Source organism: Orycteropus afer, unplaced genomic scaffold, assembly GCF_000298275.1.
Source record: "Orycteropus afer afer isolate SDZICR_OR568_19922 unplaced genomic scaffold, OryAfe1.0 scaffold00184, whole genome shotgun sequence".
Lineage (NCBI taxonomy): Eukaryota > Metazoa > Chordata > Mammalia > Tubulidentata > Orycteropodidae > Orycteropus > Orycteropus afer.
In genome coordinates this window covers 6,742,505-6,761,605 of record NW_006921771.1, presented here as the reverse complement: position 1 = coordinate 6,761,605, position 19,101 = coordinate 6,742,505, and the positions used below count along the sequence as shown (strand labels likewise).

Here is a 19,101-nt window from a genome sequence, read left to right as displayed (position 1 = left end):
CTAGAACTCTCATACACTGCTGGTGGGACTGTAAAATGGTGCATATACTGTGGAAAGTGGTATCCTTAAAAAGCTAGAAATAGAAATACCACATGATCCAGTCATCCCACTAGTAGGTATATATCCTAGAGAAATAGAAGCCATGATGTGAACAGATATATGCACACCGATATTCATCATAACACTATTCACAATAACAAAAAGATGGAAACAATGTAAATGGCTGTCCATTGAGGAATGGATCAACAAACTATGGTACATACATACAATAGAATACTACTCCAATATTAAAGAACAATAATGAATGTGCAAAACATCTCATAATGTGGATGAACTTAGAGCCTATTGTGCTGAATGACGTTAGTCAATCACAAAAGGGCAAATATTGTATAAGACCACTATTGTAAAAAGTCAAGAATGGATTTCACAAAAAAAGAAATATTCTTTGATGGTTACCAGGGGTGAGGGAGAAAGAGAGGGTAAACCACTAACTAGTAGACAGACACATAATAACTTGGATGAAGGAGAAAGCAGAAAAAAAAAAAAAAAGATTATAGCCTAAGAAACCCTATGAGGTTGTTCTACTCCATCACATGGGGTTGCTACAGGTTTTGTTGTTGTTGTTGTTGTTTTTTGGGGGAACATGGTATAAGATGTATCTTTATTTTTAAGTGTTAAGATATATCTTTAAAAGATTCAATAGAGTTTGTGTAGAGGTGGGGGGGGGAAGGAAGCTGTTTCATATGGGAGAGAGACAAAAGGAAATGTTCAGAGTTAGGAATAAATATCACATATTTAGAGGGTAGATTACAATAAAATATTTATGCTGGGAAAGAGTGGAAAATTAGGTTGAGCGGTATAATAGGGTCCTGTTGTGTAAGAAATTGGTCAGTCATAACTACTGTAAATTTGAAGAGTGGAGTTGCAAATGAAGACAGTAGTAGATGAATTTGGCCACAAAATGCCAGGCAGATTAGAGGGGAAGGCTGGGGTCAGGAAGATGAACTAGGAAGGAAGCTGTTGGTGTCACCTAAAGAAAGAGGATGGGAACCTAGACTTCTCTCAGGACAAATGGAAAAGGGAAGCTAGATATGAGTGACATTTCAGAAAGGAAGGCTTTATAGGGGTTGGTGATCTGTGGTAGCTTTAGTCACTGTACAGATGACACAAGTTCAAATAAAGATTCTACCACAAATAGGCTGAGATTTAATAAAATACACTCTCTTATAGGTAGATCCACTAATTAGAAGAGACTGAGCTTATAAGTAAAGTAATCCAGTATTCTAGGTGAGAGGGAAATGGGGATGCAGATGCTTAGAGCAGGCTGGCAAGAATGAGAGCAGAGTTTCCCAAAGGGCATTCATGGAACATTAGCCTGCATGGAGCTCTGTGGAAAAAAAGCTTTGCTCATCAAAATCATTGCTATCTAGAAATTCCTCTTGGTGGTTCCCAATGAACACTTACTTCTATATTAAAGGCTCTAAGGGGTCCTAGAGAAAAGAAACATGTGTGACTTTGTTTATGCTAGCATCAGCCTTCTCAGGCAGTGTATTACAATGGGTCAGGATGAGGGCTTTTGAGCTACAGTGCCTGGGTTTGAATCCTGACTCCTCTGAGTGACTTTGGGCAAGTTAACCGTGTTTCAGTTTCATCATCTATTAAATGAGAGTAATAATAGGGCTGCCTTTGATCTATATGGTTGCTTTGTGTGAATGATAAAAAGGTGTTCCTTTTGGGAAAATAGAGTGCCTGACCTGCACAACTATATGATATCTCTGATAACTGTACCTAGTTCATATGGTGTTTAGGATTAGGTAATGTAACACCTGTTAATATCCTAAGATCAAGTGTTTGGCAGTATGTACCTTGGGAAGTGCTGGATTCAATGGGTTAATTTGAGGCATTTGGGATGATTATGCTTGTTTGAAATTGGACACTGTGATGCTATAATTTTGATTGGTTTAGCAATGGCCTCACAATTTATCAAACCTCTCATAAAATTTGGTATTATCACACTTAAAAAAATAGTCTCTTATCTATCAAGAACTCTAATTTTTGATTCAGTAATTCCATTCTTGGATTATGTCTTTAAGCAATATCAAAAAAATCAATAATAATTGAAAAACTACTAGCAACATATAGCTTAATCACAATTATGTAAGCATATACTGCATGGTAGAAGGAAATATATCAAAATATGATTAATGGTAGTTTCTGGGATAGTGAGTTTACATATCTGAATTTTCCTTATTTTTCTATGTTTAGTTCTTTTACTTTCATAATCAAGAAAAATAATATTTTAAAAATGTTTTGCATCTGCTATTTCAGGCATATATATACACATTTTCTGTTTTAATGTATATTCCTTTCTTGTCCTACACCTGTCAGGTGCTTTCGGGGTCAGAGTGGGGCAACATGTTGCTTTGGGAAGCAGGCCTCATCAAAGTGGAACTCTGTCGTGCTGCAAAGAAGTCTTGCCACCGTGGTTCCATTAACCAGATAATGCTGGATGAGGGTGAAGTTATCACTATCGGGTCAGATGGATGTATTAGGGTAAGCTTTCTTCACTCTGCACCTATGGCTTGCAGATCATCCAAGTGGTTTTATCAGATTTTTATTCCTCACAAGAATCATTTTGTGAAGGGGATCACGGATTATTTACTCGCAGAACCAAATTATTTTAAATAAAACTACTCTTGTGGTAAATATTTAAATCTTTTCAAAATAAATTTATTGAAAATTTCTGAGGATACTTCTTATTATTTTGATTCTATTGTTGAAATGATTGCTTCTGAAAATGAAAGTCTGTGTTAATATAAACAATGGACACACATATTCTTCCATAGTACCTAGTATGAATTGGTCATTTCCTAGGGATGAAAGTGTTAAATATTTGTTAATAATTTTTACTGAGATTGTCAATTAGAAGTACTCAGAGGTAAGCTGGTAAGGATTGCCCATGAATGCTAACCTCTTACTGCTCTTCACATTAGTGAACTCATCTGTGGATTCAGGCTAAGTGAAACATTGCTCAAGCATCCATATCCCCTTGGTTACTGTTCTGGCACATTTCCTTTTCCACCCACCCTGCATGGCACCTTCCTTGTATGTATACTCTGCTGTTGTTGGCACATCAGTTGTGATTTGCCTTATGGTCCCACCGGTACACATTCGTACTTGGATCTTTCATAAGAAAATGGTACTTTTTGCTTGACTTTCTCTAAGAAGTATTATTAGAAGCAAGATGAAATTTTTAAAAATAGTCTGGTTACCCTGTTGATACCTATTGTGCTTATTATGAGCTTACTAGTAAAATATACATCTACTCCTCACTTACCGACTATCTTATCTGATATTTCCGTTTACGACAATAGTAAAAATTCTGCTATCTGACTGATTTGCACATTAACAATGTATATCTGGCAGTAAAAACACCAAGATGTGAGATGAGAGTAATGCTGGCTGTGATGGTTAAGATTATGTAGCAACTGGCTGGGCAGTTGACAGTGGTTTGGCAGTTTTACGTTCAGTTTTACATTCAGGCGGTAATGCTGAAATGGTTTGGCAGTTATGTAATGGTGAAATGTAGCAGTTATGTAATGATGTAATTTGAAAATTATGTAATAATATAGTCATCTTCCATTTTGTGAGCTGATGTGATCATCCTCCATTTTTGCATAAGACCAATTTTTACATAATGACCTGGTCTTTGGAAACTTACCCATGTTGAAAAGTGAGAGGTGTAAGTATTATCTTTAAGCCTCATCTCCCACAGTCTGTCCTTTTACCACTGGCTTTTTGAGCCTAAGTATGGATCTTTACATTTACAGTATTAAAGTTCATCTTGTTAGATTCACTCATTGTTCTGGTAGGATTTTTCATGGCCTTTATTTTGTCACACAATATATTCATTACCCTTCCATGATATATATCACTTAAAAATGTCAATATACTAAATGGGAGAAAACCCAAAAGGAAAGAAAAGGAGACCCCTTTCACAGATGCAGCAGATTTTTAAGTTTGTTTTCTGTTGTCAAAGTCCACCTCATCTCTCCAATCTCTGCCTTTTGCCATTTAGGAAAAACCCATTCCAAATCCTAAGGGTTAATCTGACACTAAGATCTGACCCTCTCCCCTGCCAAGCTAATGTATGGAACAACTTCAATACTTGGAAGTTTCTTTCCCAAGGTCTGAGTTATTCCATCTAGAGCAACATGGTGGGAGGAATTTTGACCCTTCAGAGAGGAAGTGCTTCTAAGTACCTCTGCCATAGTGAAACTGTCCTTTTCATTCTTCCTATAGTATTCTGGTCTCCTCTCCCAAGGAAAATCAATCCTTATCTGAGATAAAAAAAAAAAAAAGGCAAACCATACCCATCACCACTGAGTGGATTCTGCCTCATGGTGACTGCATGTGTTACAGAGTAGGACTGCTCCATAGGGTTTTCTTGGCTGTAATCTTTATGGAAGCAGATCATCAGGTGTTTTGGTTATCTAGTGCTACTATAACAGAAATACCACAAGTGGGTGGCTTTAATAAACAGAGGTTTATTCTCTTACAGTTTAGGAGGCTGGAAGTCTGAGTTCAAGTGCTAGATCTAGGGGCTGGGTGAAGGCCCCTTGACGTTGGGCTTCAGCTCTGCCTCTTGCTTCCAGCCCACTGGAGCTGAAGCTGTCTCTTAACTCAAGCAGCTGCTGGCTGCTGAGGCTGACAAACCCAAGGTCAACAAGTAAAATGTCACAGTCAGAAGATTATCAAACAACATGGTAGAACGCTAGTTCAAGTCCAGAAACAGTCTCAAGCTCAGCAGGCAACATGGCAGGCTGCCGAATGCAGGATCCAAATGTGCCAAAAAGCTAGAGACCTTTCTCAAATCCTCACAGCAGATTCCACCATGGAGTGGATTACAAGTCTCATCATGGGGAATAACTCCATCCAGCTGCCCAGTCACTCAAAACCAGGCCCAGCCAAGTTGACACATAACTAACACAGTTCTACTCCTTGTCAACTTGGCACCTATACAAATCTCCTTCATTGCATGGCTGTGGTAGTTAAGGTTATATGTCAACTTGGCTGAGCCTGGTTTTGAGTGGCTGGGAAGCTAGCTGATAGTAGTTATTGCCCATGATGAGACTGGCAATTAACTCTATGGTGGAATCTGCCATGAGCAGCTGAGTAGCCAGCTGGTTTAGGGATGTGGTCTGCTTCCCATCTATAAAGAGGAGATTTGGGAATGGTCTCTAGTTTTTTTTGGCGTGCTTGGACCCTGCATGTACCCGAGTCTTCATTCAGCAGCTTGCCATGCTCTGCCAATGTTGGGACTTTTAATGGACTTGAATCAATGGCCTGCTGTGTGGTTTGGTAATATCGGGACTGTGCCTTTTTACTGGTTGACCTTGGGTTTGTCAGCCACAGCAGCCAGCAGCTGCCTGAAGGAAGAGATGCCTCTAGCTTCAGTGGGGCAAGAGGCAGAACTGAAGCCCAAGGTTGAGGGACTTTCACCCAGCCTGGCACTTTGAACTCGGACTTCTAGCCTCCAAAATTGTAAGAGAGTAAACTCCTATTTGTTAAAGCCATCCCATTTGCGGTATTTTCTGTTAGAGCAGCACAGAGGTAACCAAAACAGTTGCCCAAGTTTCCTAGTTCATCTGAGTGGTGACCTCACATTCAACTGCCCAGCCAAGTTGACACATAACCTTAACTACCACAGTCCACCCTTTGTCAACTTGGCAGTTATACGCATCTCCTTAACCACTTATAGTCTCTAAATAAAGACAATTATGAAGTCATACTTGCACCTAACATGATATGATACATGCATGCTATAACTAACATGCATACAACCAAAAATGTATTAGCCCTGTTTATATTTTATAGTTTATAATTGAGGAAAACAAAAATATTTGATGCACACATACAATGAAGAAATATAACAATCACAGTCCTTGTTTCTGCAATTGGTCATGTAGTTGCAGCTGATATTTAGAACTACCTTCTTCCACCACCCATTCTGTATTATCCTTGCTCTGTGGTGCTGCTGGTGGATTCAAATGCCAACCTTTAGGTTATTAGTCTAGTGTAAACCATTTGTACCACTCAGGGGCCTTTCATCTGAGGTTAAAAAAAAAAAAAAACCCAAACTCACTGCAGTTGAGTTGATTCCGACTCATAGCGACTACTCCTTGGGTTTCCAAGGCGGTATCTCTACAGAAGTAGATTGCCCAGTCTTCCTTCCAAGGAGTGGCTAGTGTGTTTGAACTTCCAGCCTTCTGGATAGCAGTTCATCTGAGGTAGTAGGCTCTAAATGGGTATTAAGAGAAACATTTTCTAAAGGAGATATCCTCTGATTCTGTTTTCTGTGCTTATAATAGAAATAGTCCTTGAATTTTAAACAAGCAGATCTGTTTCTCCTTTATAGAGAATACGTCATGTTACCATGAGCTGGAATCAACTCTATGGCAGGTGGTACTGGCACTGGTACTGGTACCAGTCTATGTTAAAGATGGCTCATTGTAATGCCTTGCTGAACAACAGAACCATTTACTCCTTATGGCCACTTTATATGCAGAAAGAGTTGACAGAAACATTGAAGTTTAGTTCGAGCACATTAAAAGTCTAAGGCAGGGCTGTACTTTCTCACTATTCTCTATAAATAGGAAGGAAACTGTAATAATTTGTTATCTCTTAGTTCAGAGCAAAATCCCAGGTGTAGAGTTTGGCTGGTGTTCTAATTAGACTTATTTGTTGTTAACTTTCATGAAATATTAAGAAATGACTTTTGGAGAAATTATGGGTTTTTTTTTTCCTCTAGCTTAGAAAATACTATTTTCAAACATTTTCTACTGATTGATTAAAGTATTTTCTTCTCAATTTTACCAGATATGGGATTTTGAGACAATAGACACTGCTGATGCTATTGATGACACTGGATTGATAGCGCTCGAGCCTATGAATGAGCTTCAAGTAGGCAAGAATGTCAAACTTTTCTCTATGATAAAAATGGATGAACCTGGAAATAATTTGTGGTTGGCTCAGGTAAGCTGCATTCTTCTTTCTTGGCTTTTTGAACTTTCCTGAGTATAAAACTAAAATAGTAGTCTAATTCATTGTTTGGGATAGTCCTTTTTACTGTTAAGGCTACTATTGATACTTCAATAAAGACTTCCTGAATTTTGATATATAACTGACCTGTATTTTAAACAAAGAAAACCAATTAGGAGCAACTTTACTGTATTAAACTGACTAAAGCATAATGAGATTGCTTTATTTATTGTGTAGTTGTGTTCTAAGATACATAGAAGTTACTTATATTAAAGTTTGAGCCCACTTTAGAATATTTGTGTGTAAACTTCTAGTATCATTGTTTGTTGTTACAATAGTTAAATTTTGCAAAGAAAATCTTCAGTTTGGTGGAATTTTCAGTTTGATAAAAGTTCAAAATGATAAAGCAAAAATATTATTAGGTATTTAATTTTTTTTAGGATTCCTGTGGGGCCATATGGAAGCTTGATCTTAGTTTTTCAAATATTGTAAGTTACTTATTTTTTTCTATTTTTAACTAACTTTCATAGTAAAAACTTTTGTTATTCTTCTTTAAAGCTATTTTATTTTCTCCATATTTGATCACTGTCCTGATCAAGAATTTGCTCAACATACAATTCTCCTTAGAATTCTCTTTTTCCTTAGCTTTGATTGTAGGTTTTGTTAAAAAACAAAACAAAACAAACAAAAAAAAACCTATCTCAGCAAATTTATCAGAAAAGTGGCAATGACAATGCCCAGCATTAAATGGAGCTTTTCATTTTTCATAAATATATGCCATTTTCATTTACATTGCTTCATGTGATCCTCACAGCTATTCTGTAGTAGGCAGGGCAGTTACCATCATTTCATTGGACATGAAAACTGAAATTTGAACTGACTTGTGTGAAAATACACAGCCATGAAATGCAAAGCCAAGATTCCATGTGATTTTGCTAATTCCAAAGTCCAGGGTTCCTTCTAACTTATGGTGCTTTCCTTCCTTTTTAGTCATATAAAATCACACATGGTATAGGGTTCTATTTGCATTTCTTTGAATTTGACTATAATTGTGTATGAACTTCTCTCTGAGATCTAGTAGGCTCTTTTTTTATTATTAGACCCAGGACCCAGAATGCCTCTTCTCCTTCCACTCTGGGCCTATTCAAGCTTTGGCTGTCTCTCCTCTCACTTACCTCATGGCCACTACTTCCTTGGACTGTAAGTAGGAACTCTTTTTGTTTTGTTTTCAGTGCATGTTAAAAAAATATGTGTTTGATTAAAAGCATTTGAGGTTATTTTTCCCAGAAGGGAAGCAGTGAGATGAGTAGTTGAGGAAGGGAGGGCACAAAATGCGGCAGCCAGCCGCACTTATTGTGAGAGGTTACAATGAGGACATACTCAGCAAGCTAATCCTGAAAATGCTATTCAGTTTGGTGTTATCTACATTCATGCTATTCCTTTTCTTTCCATCTCTTTCCTTCCTTCTTGACTTCTGGCAAATCTGTGTGGGCTGTGCAAGGTGAGATGGAACCACTAATCATCATCAATTGTCTTCTTTATTACTCTTTTTCAAATTATCTGATTGAGAGTGTGTTTAAAAATTTTAGGGTGAAGAAAGCCTATTGGATTATCAGTTGATTTAGCTACTTATGAAATTTCTTATCCTAATACTCAGAAGGTAAAGTAAGCCACGATTATTTTAAAAGATATTATGTATGTATCACTTCTTTTAAAACTATTTTTCTATAGGCTCTATACGGATCTATGATTTTGCTAGCAAAACTCCTTTGACACAGATAAAATTCAAACAAGGAGGCACTGCCCTCACCTGGGTACCCCGACTGGTAAGCTTATTGTTCTAATGTACTTCCAATGTACCAGAATTTATTGGTGAATGTTATATATCAGTTCTAGATCTTGGAAATATATTTTCTAATTCTAAGTTATGGAGAAGAAAAAAATTTAAAGCTAGTTTGTAACTTAGAATGTGATAGATAGAAATCATACCATGACCTCATGATTGTTATGATTTGGGCCCTGTTTTTAATGAAAATTATGTTTTTATGCTGGTTGCAGACTATTAAGAGTTTCATGTTACAAACTAATTACACAGAAGAACTTTGCTTATCTATCTATCTGACTATCACATTCATCCTATTAGTATTTCCAAAGTGCCTAACATATTACAATATGCCAGGCCTTATTTTAGATTCTGGTAATTCAGCAGTGAACAAAAAAAACAAAAATACTTTCCTTCATGAAACTTGTACTGTAGTGGGAGGCAGGGGCAGAGATAGGCAATAAACAAAACAAATAAGTATTATGTACGATACGTTACTGCCGTCGAGTTGATTCCAACTCCTAGCAACCCCTCCTTGGGTTTCTGAGGTAGTATCTCTACGGAGGTTGATTGCCCAGTCTTCCTTCCATGGAATAGCTGGTGGGTTTGAACTGCCAGCCTTCTGGTTAGCAGTCAAATGCCTTAGGCACTACATCACCAGAGCTCCTGCTTCTATAGTATGTTAGATAATGATAAGAGCTATGGGGTGTTGGGGGTGGAATAAGGGAAGGTTAGGCAATTGTTCTAGTTATCTATTGCTATGTAATAAACTACCCAAAATGTAGTGGCATAAAACAACAATCATTATCTTTTGCTGGTATACTCTGTGAATCAGGAATTCAGACAGGTCTTGCCAGGGATGGATTGCCTCCATGTCACAGTGTCTGATTCTGATGTCTTAGCTGGAAAGACTTGAATAATTGGGGCCTGGAATCATCTAAAGCCTTTTTTTTTTTTTTTTTTAATTACAAGTCTGGCATCTGGGCTTGGGTGATGTGAAGGCTGGGCTAGGAATATTGTGAAGGGGAAGGCCTACGTAATAGCTTCTCCATATAGCTTGGGCTTCATCACAACAGGTGGCCTCAGGGTAGTCACACTTCTTATGTGGGCCCATGATCTAGTGTTCCAACAAACAAGACAGGAGCTACATGGCCTTTTATGACCTAACCTCAGAAATCATGAAGTATACTCCTCCCAAAATCTATCAGTTGGACCAATCACAAGCACTACCCAGATTCAGAGGAAGGGGATTTAAATCCCATCTCTTCATGGGAGACATGTCAAATAATTTGCAGCCATGTTTTAAAAATACCTCGAGGAATTGTTTTATCTTTAAGATTTTTTGGGTTAAATCAAAGAGAAAATATTCCAGGCCCAAAGTAGATGGGAAGATGCCTGGGATATCATGATGAGACCCAGACCAGAAGGAGAAATCAAACCAGGGAACAGAGCCAGAACAATGATGAGGCTAGAATAAATAGAAACCACAGAGTATTAGGATTGCCAAACCTGTATCATTCTTTGTTCAAAATTATTAACACTCTTACCTGAAGTCTTTAAAATGCAGCCGAGTAACTGAAACATTTATTCAGATTGTTGTGAGATATGTATAGAAAGTTTCCTTTTTTTAGCCAGAGTAATGATAGCATGGAGAATATGCTAGAATTGTAGTACTCTTTCTCCATACTTCCTTATCTTTCTGGAAGGCTCTACATTATTAATTATGAGTCAGCTCAAGTCAAACATCACATCCTGTGCATGGCCCCCCTCAACACACCTTCAAGCAGAGATGGGTACAGCCTCCTCTGTGATCTTTTTTTTTTTTTTTTCCCCCCAGGACTGTGTGTGTACATACCCCTCTTTTAGTACTTTTCACAAAGTACTAAGATTATTTGCTTTGTTGTCTTTCTTTCCCATTATACCATTTGTTTTTCATGGTGGCAACTATGCCTTATTGCTCTTTGAACATCCAGTGCTTGACAGGTACCAGTACATTTTAGACACTTACCAAATTTTGAATGAACACACTCTCTGGAGTGCCATTTTACTAGTCCCAAGATTCTTGTAACTGCCTGGATTCTGGGATGATCACTTACTTGGCTCCTAAGGACCCCTAGATGCTCACTCTTCTCCTGAATGCCTTCTAAACTGGCAAATTTAGTGCATTCAGACCGCAGATTGATGATGCAGACTCTATGTCATTTTCATTTTGAAATCTTGAGAGTACCTCAAACTCATCATGTCCAAGACAAAATTCATGATTATCTGCTTACTCTCAACCACCACTCCATCTAAAACAACAATAGCAACAACAAACCACATATGTATATAAATCTCCTTCAGTGTTCCTTATCTCAATAAATGGCTCTATCAGGTGTCTTTGACACTTCTTTCTGCCTCCTCCCCCATAACCAACTATCACTTAATTGGTTCATTATACCTTGTAAATCTCCTCAAATATGCCCACTTCCTTTCATCTCCACTATACTACCCCAGACTGTGCAACCATGATCATGCTATGTGAGTATGACAGCCATCTCTTAAAGATCTCCCTCCATCCTCTCTAGGCCATCTCAGATCTATTCTCTACACTGTGGCTATGATGACTGCTTTAAAATAGCTAATCTGATCTTTTCAGCTCCCCCTCCCTCAACGAAGAAGCCTTTGATGGCTTCCCATTGTTCTCAGAATGAAGACAATTCTTAACAAGACATGTAAGGTGTTTTGAGATGTGGATCTCTTTCCCTCTCCAGCCTCTGAGAGTGTTACTCAGTTACTCATTCTGCTCTAGTCAAACTGTAACTTTTCCTGGGTATGTCCTTTCTTGCCACAGGGCCTTTGCACAAATGATTTCCTCTTCCAGGAGTCCTTTACCCACCTTCCTTTTTTCCTAGTTAACTCTCAGACATCTGATATGGATTAATTGCGTGCCCTAAAAATATGCATTATAAATTCTAACGCTTTGTTGTTGTTAGGTGCTGTTGAGTCAGCTCCAACTCATAGTGACCTTCCCATTTGAGAAAGAGTTTTCTTGGCTATGTGGCTATGTTAATTAGGCAGTATTAGTGTAGGGTATGTCTTAAGTCATTCGCTTCTGAGATAAAAAAGACATTAAACAAGCAAGTGAGCAAGCACAGATGGGGGGAAGAGAGATCCCAAGCCACATGAAAATCACCAAGGAGCCAAGAAATAGGAACCGAAGAAACAAAGGCCTTCCCCCAGAGCCAACAGAGAAAGAAAGGCTTTCCTTAGAAGCCAGCGTCTTGAATTCAGGATCCTTAGCCTGAAGAAAAGTTAATTTGTTTAAGGCTCCCATTTGTAGTATTTTTGCTACAGCAGCACTAGATAAGTAAGACAGCATCATTTTGATCTCAGCTCCACTGTTTCTTCCTTAGGGAAGCCCTCAGTCTAGATCTGATTTATTTTATGCTCTCAGAGAATACATTTCTTTCCTTTAGCACTTTTTCAGTTCATAAGTCTGCTCTCATGTGAGTGATTGATTAATGTCTGTCCCCTTCATTAAATCATAAACTTTGTGAAAGCAGGGACTGGGTCTTTATATGCTCACTGTTGGGATGCTGGTAATAGCTGCCTGGCATGTGGTGAGCAGGCACTCTACCAACACTTGTTCAGTGAGCCTTTGAATTATCATTGCCTCTATGTCTCATAGGAGCTCTGGTGGTACAGTGCTTAAAGCATTCGGCTGCTGACCAAAAAGTGAGCAGTTTGAACGTATTAGCCACTTCACAGGAGAAAGATGAGGCAATCTGCTTCTGTAAAGATTTATAGCCTTGAAAAGCCAATGGGGCATTTCTGCTCTGTCCTATAGGGTTGCTGTGAATCAGAATCAACTCGATGGCAGTGGATAATGGGTTGGGTTTACATTTCTCATGGTTAGCAGTGATAAGGAAATATCCTAGAATAGATGGAAATGACCAGAAAGTGGTATAAAGAGTTACCAATGGACAGCCAAGGCTAACTTAAATAAATCTAAATAAAGTAGAGTTATCTGTTTTTGTATTACAGTACTTTCTCAACTGATCTCAAGTTCCTTCCATTTAATTTTGTCCAAGGTAAACTATACTGGAGCACAGATTGTTGCAGGATTTGACGATGGGGTTGTTCGAGTTCTTGAACTTTATGATCCAAAAGGGCTCACAGTTTTTGCAGGACGGAAGAAAATTTTGGATGCAGAGATTCGGTTGAAACAAGTTTTCAAACCTCATACTACTCGTGTCACTGCTTTAGCTTATGAACGTGATGGAGAAATTCTAGCCACAGCGGTAAATAGTGTATTTCCTTTTGTTTTCTAACAAAATTTCGTGATTAACTTTGCCTTATAAGTCTCCCTACTTCATCATGCCTTATTTACTGATACTCATTTCCTAAGAGATACAGTCATAGTTTTCTTTCTTTGTATTTATATTCTTACAGTGTCTCCTATGCATGATGTTTTAAAATACACTTACAAATTGAGTTACAATGCTTTTCTTATTTGAAAGTAACAGAAAATTTTAACTAAAAATCATGATAGATGTCTTCTTTATAATCAGTTTCAGTTATCTATTTTTTTCTTTTAGGATGGGTATATTCTTCAATAGGATTGCCATAAATTCTTTATGCATTAATAGGAGAGCATATGTACTGTGGCTTTTATTTTGTGAAAATCTTGTATACAAATTTGGTGATCATATTTTCAGAGCTATAGTCTGGAACACAAGGTTTGTCAAGTGTTCTTATTGGGAATATGTAGCAAATATTTGAAATAAGGATTCACCCAGAATAGTCTGTGATATGTGGATGTACTACATGCTATTAAAAGCTTCTTTTTGCTCAATGGAATAGATTTTATAGTAATATGCATTTGGTGAGTGTGTCTCTCATCATCTTTTAGAGTAAAGATAAAACAGTCTTCTTCTTTGAAGTGGAAAAGGATTATAAACCAATAGGTTACATTACTACTCCCGGACCTGTTTGCCAGTTAATGTGGTCTCCGACCTCTCATGTAAGTTAACTATTATTTGTCTCTCATGTAAGTTAACTATTATGCTTAAATCTCAATTACTACATAATGAAGTGATCTGATAGAGAAAACAATTGGTATTATTATCCCCACTCCTGAGTCCTGCAGTGGGGGCTGCAGGGTGCAGTGACAGAATCATTCTGCGTAGTATCAGCAACATACAGATAATCAGTTGAATAGCATCAGCCTTTGAACTTCTTGACCCCTTTATATCCAGTGATCTTTACAGTTCACCCACATACTCTCGAGGCTACCTACTGGATGGTATTATTACTTCTAAGAACTCAACCTTAAAAATCAATTATTTAAATATCCAACATTCTAAGCTCAACCTCTCTCTTCCTGTTCATTTGGCTACTCCTGCTCCAACACTTCTCTGACATCACAGGGACCTCTTGTTCATTTAATCTCTACTTTCTCAACCCATCATTCAACTCTTACCTTCACTTCCTTCTCATTCAGGCTACATTTAATGATTCTTAATTTCAATAAGGATCAAAAACATTCTTCCAATGCTTTCATGTGCTTTGTCCTGTCTTTTCTTCATACCCATCTGACACAAAACCCATTCATGAATGCACCCAACTGATTTATATTTCCCTACAGTGACTAGCACAGAGCTTCTGGAAAGAGTTATATATCATAGAAGATTAGCTCTTTCATAATTTAGTGATACAAATGCCATAATGCAATCCATAGGATGGTTCAGTGATCCTAGACATTGCTATTATCAGCTCCCTGTTTTACCTACAATAACCTTTTCAAAACTTCTCTTTTCAAAACTTCAAGATTCCCACTTTCACTGTCATTCTCAAGCACAACTTACTTCATAGAAAAACTAGGAGCAAACTCAGGCTTCAGCTTCTTAGTACCCAACATAAAATTCTATCATTGCAATAGAGGAACTGTCTTTCTACTTCTACCTGAGGCAAATTCTGCCTCTTACCCTTTGGCTTTCACTCTCTCCTACTTTTGAGAAGATTTCACATTATTCATTTTCTCTTTTCTGTCATACAAAGTTAACATCTCTTATTTACTAAGTGATTTTTTTTTAATTTCAAAAAATGTATTATAAATGTTTCAAACAGAAACAAAGACTAGAACAATGAACCCCATGTGCCCATAACTTAGCTTCAAAAATAATCAACTAATGGCTACTCTTCTTTCTTTTTTTTATATATTGTTGTTATTTTTTAAAATCCCTTCACCCATATTAAACTTGTATCTTAATTGTCCATCTATTTTCCTTTTTTAAAAAAATTTTTTATTGTGATTTGGGTGAAAGTTTACAGAGCAAACTCATTTTCCATACAATAGTTCACATACACTTTGTCTCATGACACTGACTGCAATTTCCCATAATGCAATAGCTCTTTTCCCACTTCCTCCCCATAGTTACCTCTTCCCTGTGTCCTTCCCTCCCATGCACTCCCACCCCCTGAGCTGTCTCCCTGTAATATGCATTTATTACAGCCCTTCTATTCTCCCATGATTGATCTCTTCAACAAGTTTATCCACCTAATATAAATGTTCAGCTCATATGCCTGTCTTTTGTTTGGCTGGAAGCCACAAGAGTGGGTTCAATTCCAGACCTGAAAGGCAGCTAGGGGGCATGATCTCAGGAGTTCCACCAGGCTCTATCAGACCAGCAAATCTGGTCTTCCTTCCTTTTTTTTTTTAAGTGATTTTGAGTTTTGTTCCACATTGTTCTCCCACTCTATCAGGATCTCCTACATAGATTCCCCCTCCAAGTGGTTGACAGTGGTAGCTGGGCACCATCTAATTCTGGTCTCATAGTTGTATAGGCTGAGGATCACCTATACTGGTGTACCAGTTGCTTGGACTAATTGTTTCCATGAATCTTTGGTTTTCTTCATTTTTCTTTGCTCTGGACGAGGAGAGATGCATTGTTGCATGTAGATGGCTACTTGCAAACTTTTAAGATCCCAGTTGTTACTCGCCAAAGGATGATGTGGACAAATGTTTTTGTGTAGTATGTTATCCAATTGAACTTGATATCCCCTGTGACCAGGGTCCCGAGCCCACAGGTCCAACTACTTGCTCCCTCTGGGTAGCTGGCTGTGGCCAATAAGTGACTACAGCTTTATCCCTTGTCAGCTCTATTATATACGTGGAAATTCTTACAGAACACACAAATACACTTGTAGAAACATTGTCTGCCAACTCTAACATGGTCATGCTTCCCTTGACTTTTTACAATGGACTCATACAATATTTGTCCTTCTGTGACTGACTTATTTCATTCAGCATAATGTCTTCCAAGTTTATCCACATTATGAGGTGATTTGCTTATTCATCATTATTCTTCAGTGTTGCTTAGTATTCCATTGTGTATATATACCATAGTTTGGTTATCTTTTGATCTGTTAATGAGCACTTAGATTATTTCCATCTCTTTGCTATTGTAAATTGTGCTGTGATGAACACAAGTGTACGTATATGTATTCGTGTCCCAGGTCTCACCTCTTTAGGATATATTCTTAGTAATGGGATTGCTGGATCAAATGGTATTTCTATTTCCAACTTTTTAAGGAAGGGCCATACCATTTTCCAGTGCTTGTACCATTTTATAGTCCCACCAGTAGTGTATGAGAGTCCCAATCTCTCCACACCCTTGCCAGCATTTGATATATTCTGCCCTGTTTAACTTTGCAATTGTTGCTGGGATGAGATGATATCTCATTGTTGTTTTAATTTTTGTATTTCTAATAGCTAATGATCGCAAGCATTTCTTCATGTGTTTCTTGGCTGCCTGAATATCATCTTTGGTGTAGTGTCTGTTCATATACATTCCCCCTATTTGAATTGGATTATTTGTCATTTTCATGTTGAGGTGTTGGAGTTTTCTACAAATTTTAGAGATAAGTCCCATGTTTGATATGTTGTTGCCAAATATTTTTTCCCAATCTGTATATTCTCTTTTTACTCTTCAAGAGAAGTTTTTTGATACATATAAGAATTTAATTTTTAGAAGATCCCAGTCATATAGTTTCTCTTCTGCTACTAAGTGTTTTTCATCAGCACCATCTAGTTCTTCTGGTCTCATGGTCATATAGATTGAGGTTCACATGGTCTACTAGTCCCTTTAACTAATAATTTCCAATATATTAGAGTTTTTTCACTTAGGAAGAAAACCCCAACTTTCCTTGGCCTTGTGTTCTCTCTTCTCAGCTACCTTTCTCAAAAGAATTGAGTTTTTCCATAAGCTCCATATTGTGACATTTCATTCTCTCCTTCATATGCTCTTCTCTGACTTCTAGTCTCAACATTCCACCAAATCAACTTTTCTAAGGGCACCAGTGATACCCATTTTTAGTTCTTTTCTTTCGTGACTTCTTAGCTTCATTTGACCTGTTGACCTTTCCTACCTCTTTGAAACACTGTCTTCCTTGACTTTTGTGACACTATGATCGTCTGAGACCCTATTCCACACCTTGCCATTCCTTCTCAGTCTTCTTCACCCAGCCATTAAGTGTTAAGGTTTCCTAAGGCTTGATCCAAATTTCTTCTCTCACTCTGTACTCTTGTTCTAGATGATGCTATTCAAGCCAACAACTTTCTTTCTTTTTAAATTTTTATTGTGATTTGGGTTGCATCTCTATCATAGAGTATGTGGGTACGTCACCCTGGGTCTGCATGTACATCTTATTTACTATTGGGAAGAGCACCGGCCCCTGAGAGTGAGTTTTATTCCAGGCCTGAAGTGTATCCCAAGGCCATAGTATTGGGGGTCTCACCAGACTCCATCCAACTCCATCCGACCAATAATTCTGGTCATTATTGTGTATTGGGATTTTGTTCCATGTTTTTCCTCCCACTCAATCCAGGATCTCCAGTTTTGATCCTTTCCTGAGTGGCTGATATTGGTAGCTGGGCACCAACTAGTTCTTCTCGTCTCGAGGACCATCATATCCTAGGGCTGATTGCTTCCAAATGCACTTGATTCTTTGTGCTCTTCTTTGCTTCCGACAATAGGAGACCATTAGCTGTATCTTAAATGGCTGCTCCAAAGCTTTTAAAGACCCCAGTTGCTACTCACCAGTGTAGGTTGTGGAAGAAGATTTTTATGTATTTTGTTGTACCAATTGAGTCTGGTGTCCCCTGTACCATGGTCCTGAGTCGGTAGATCCATTGGATCTCCCTCCCACAGTGTCTGGCTTTCTGTGAGGGATTGCTCTATGTCTATCTTCTGTTGTTTCGGTAAGGATTGCAGGTATTTTGTATCACTGGTATCTGTGCAAGATTAGACTCAGCTGAATCTATCCTTGGTCTAGAGTGTAATCCTGTTTACTGACCCCCATCTGATCTTCTCAGATGTTTATGTGTTTATCTGTAGCTTGGTGTTTGGTGTTAATGGTAATGCAATATTGTGGATATACTGGTATTAGCCTCTGTGTCTATATCTTATGTGCACAATTCGGTTTCCTCCCTTTCCCCAATGTTATCATGCTGGTCACAGAATCTTTCCATACCATCCCTCCCCTTACCCACCTCAGTGTATGGTCCCCAACTAGCCTGAAATTATTCCCTTTTGTTCCCTCCCCACCCTGGTAACCTACAAAGTGAGTTCCCTTCCTTAAGCAAACCCTTCTTGGTCTTTTTAAAGGGATGCACTCATACAATATTTGTCCTTCTGCAACTGACTTATTTCACTCAGCATAATGTCCTCCAGGCTCATCCACATTGTGAGCTAATTCACTATCCTTCATTGTTCTTTAATGTAGCATAGTATTCCATTGTGTGAATGTACCGTAATTTGGTTATCCATTCATCTGTCAATGGGCATTGAGGTTGTTTCCATCTCTTTGCTATAGTGAATTGTGCTGTGATGAACATAGGTGTGCATGTCTGTTCATGTCCTGCCTCTCACCTCTTTCAGATATATTCCTAGTAATGAAATTGCTGGGTCAAATGGTATTTCTATTTTCAGTTTTTTAAGGAAATGCCATACCGTTTCCCACAATGGTTGTACCATTTTACAATCCCACTAGCAGTGTATGAGAGTTCCAATTTCTCTGCAACCTTGCCAGCATTTGTTATTTTCTGTCCTGTTCAACTTTGCTATTATTGCTGGGATGAGAAGATACTCATTGTTATTTTGATTTGCATCTCTCTAATGACTAAAGAGGAGCTCTGGTAGCATAGTGCCTAAGGCACTTGACTGCTAACCAGAAGGCTGGTGGTTCAAACCCAC

The 19,101-nt window shown here is 38.1% G+C and overlaps 1 protein-coding gene across 1 annotated transcript in view; it reads left to right on the top strand.

Moving 5' to 3' along the window:
- Positions 1-19,101, top strand: part of CFAP44 (cilia and flagella associated protein 44) — a 172,439-nt gene that overhangs the window by 40,317 nt on the left and 113,021 nt on the right. The window contains exons 8-14 of the mRNA XM_007947452.1: positions 2,389-2,553; positions 6,880-7,035; positions 7,482-7,529; positions 8,142-8,241; positions 8,773-8,867; positions 12,937-13,146; positions 13,758-13,868. Of these exons, the coding sequence (XP_007945643.1) occupies positions 2,389-2,553; positions 6,880-7,035; positions 7,482-7,529; positions 8,142-8,241; positions 8,773-8,867; positions 12,937-13,146; positions 13,758-13,868 (885 nt within the window). The remainder of the gene's footprint in view (positions 1-2,388; positions 2,554-6,879; positions 7,036-7,481; positions 7,530-8,141; positions 8,242-8,772; positions 8,868-12,936; positions 13,147-13,757; positions 13,869-19,101) is intronic.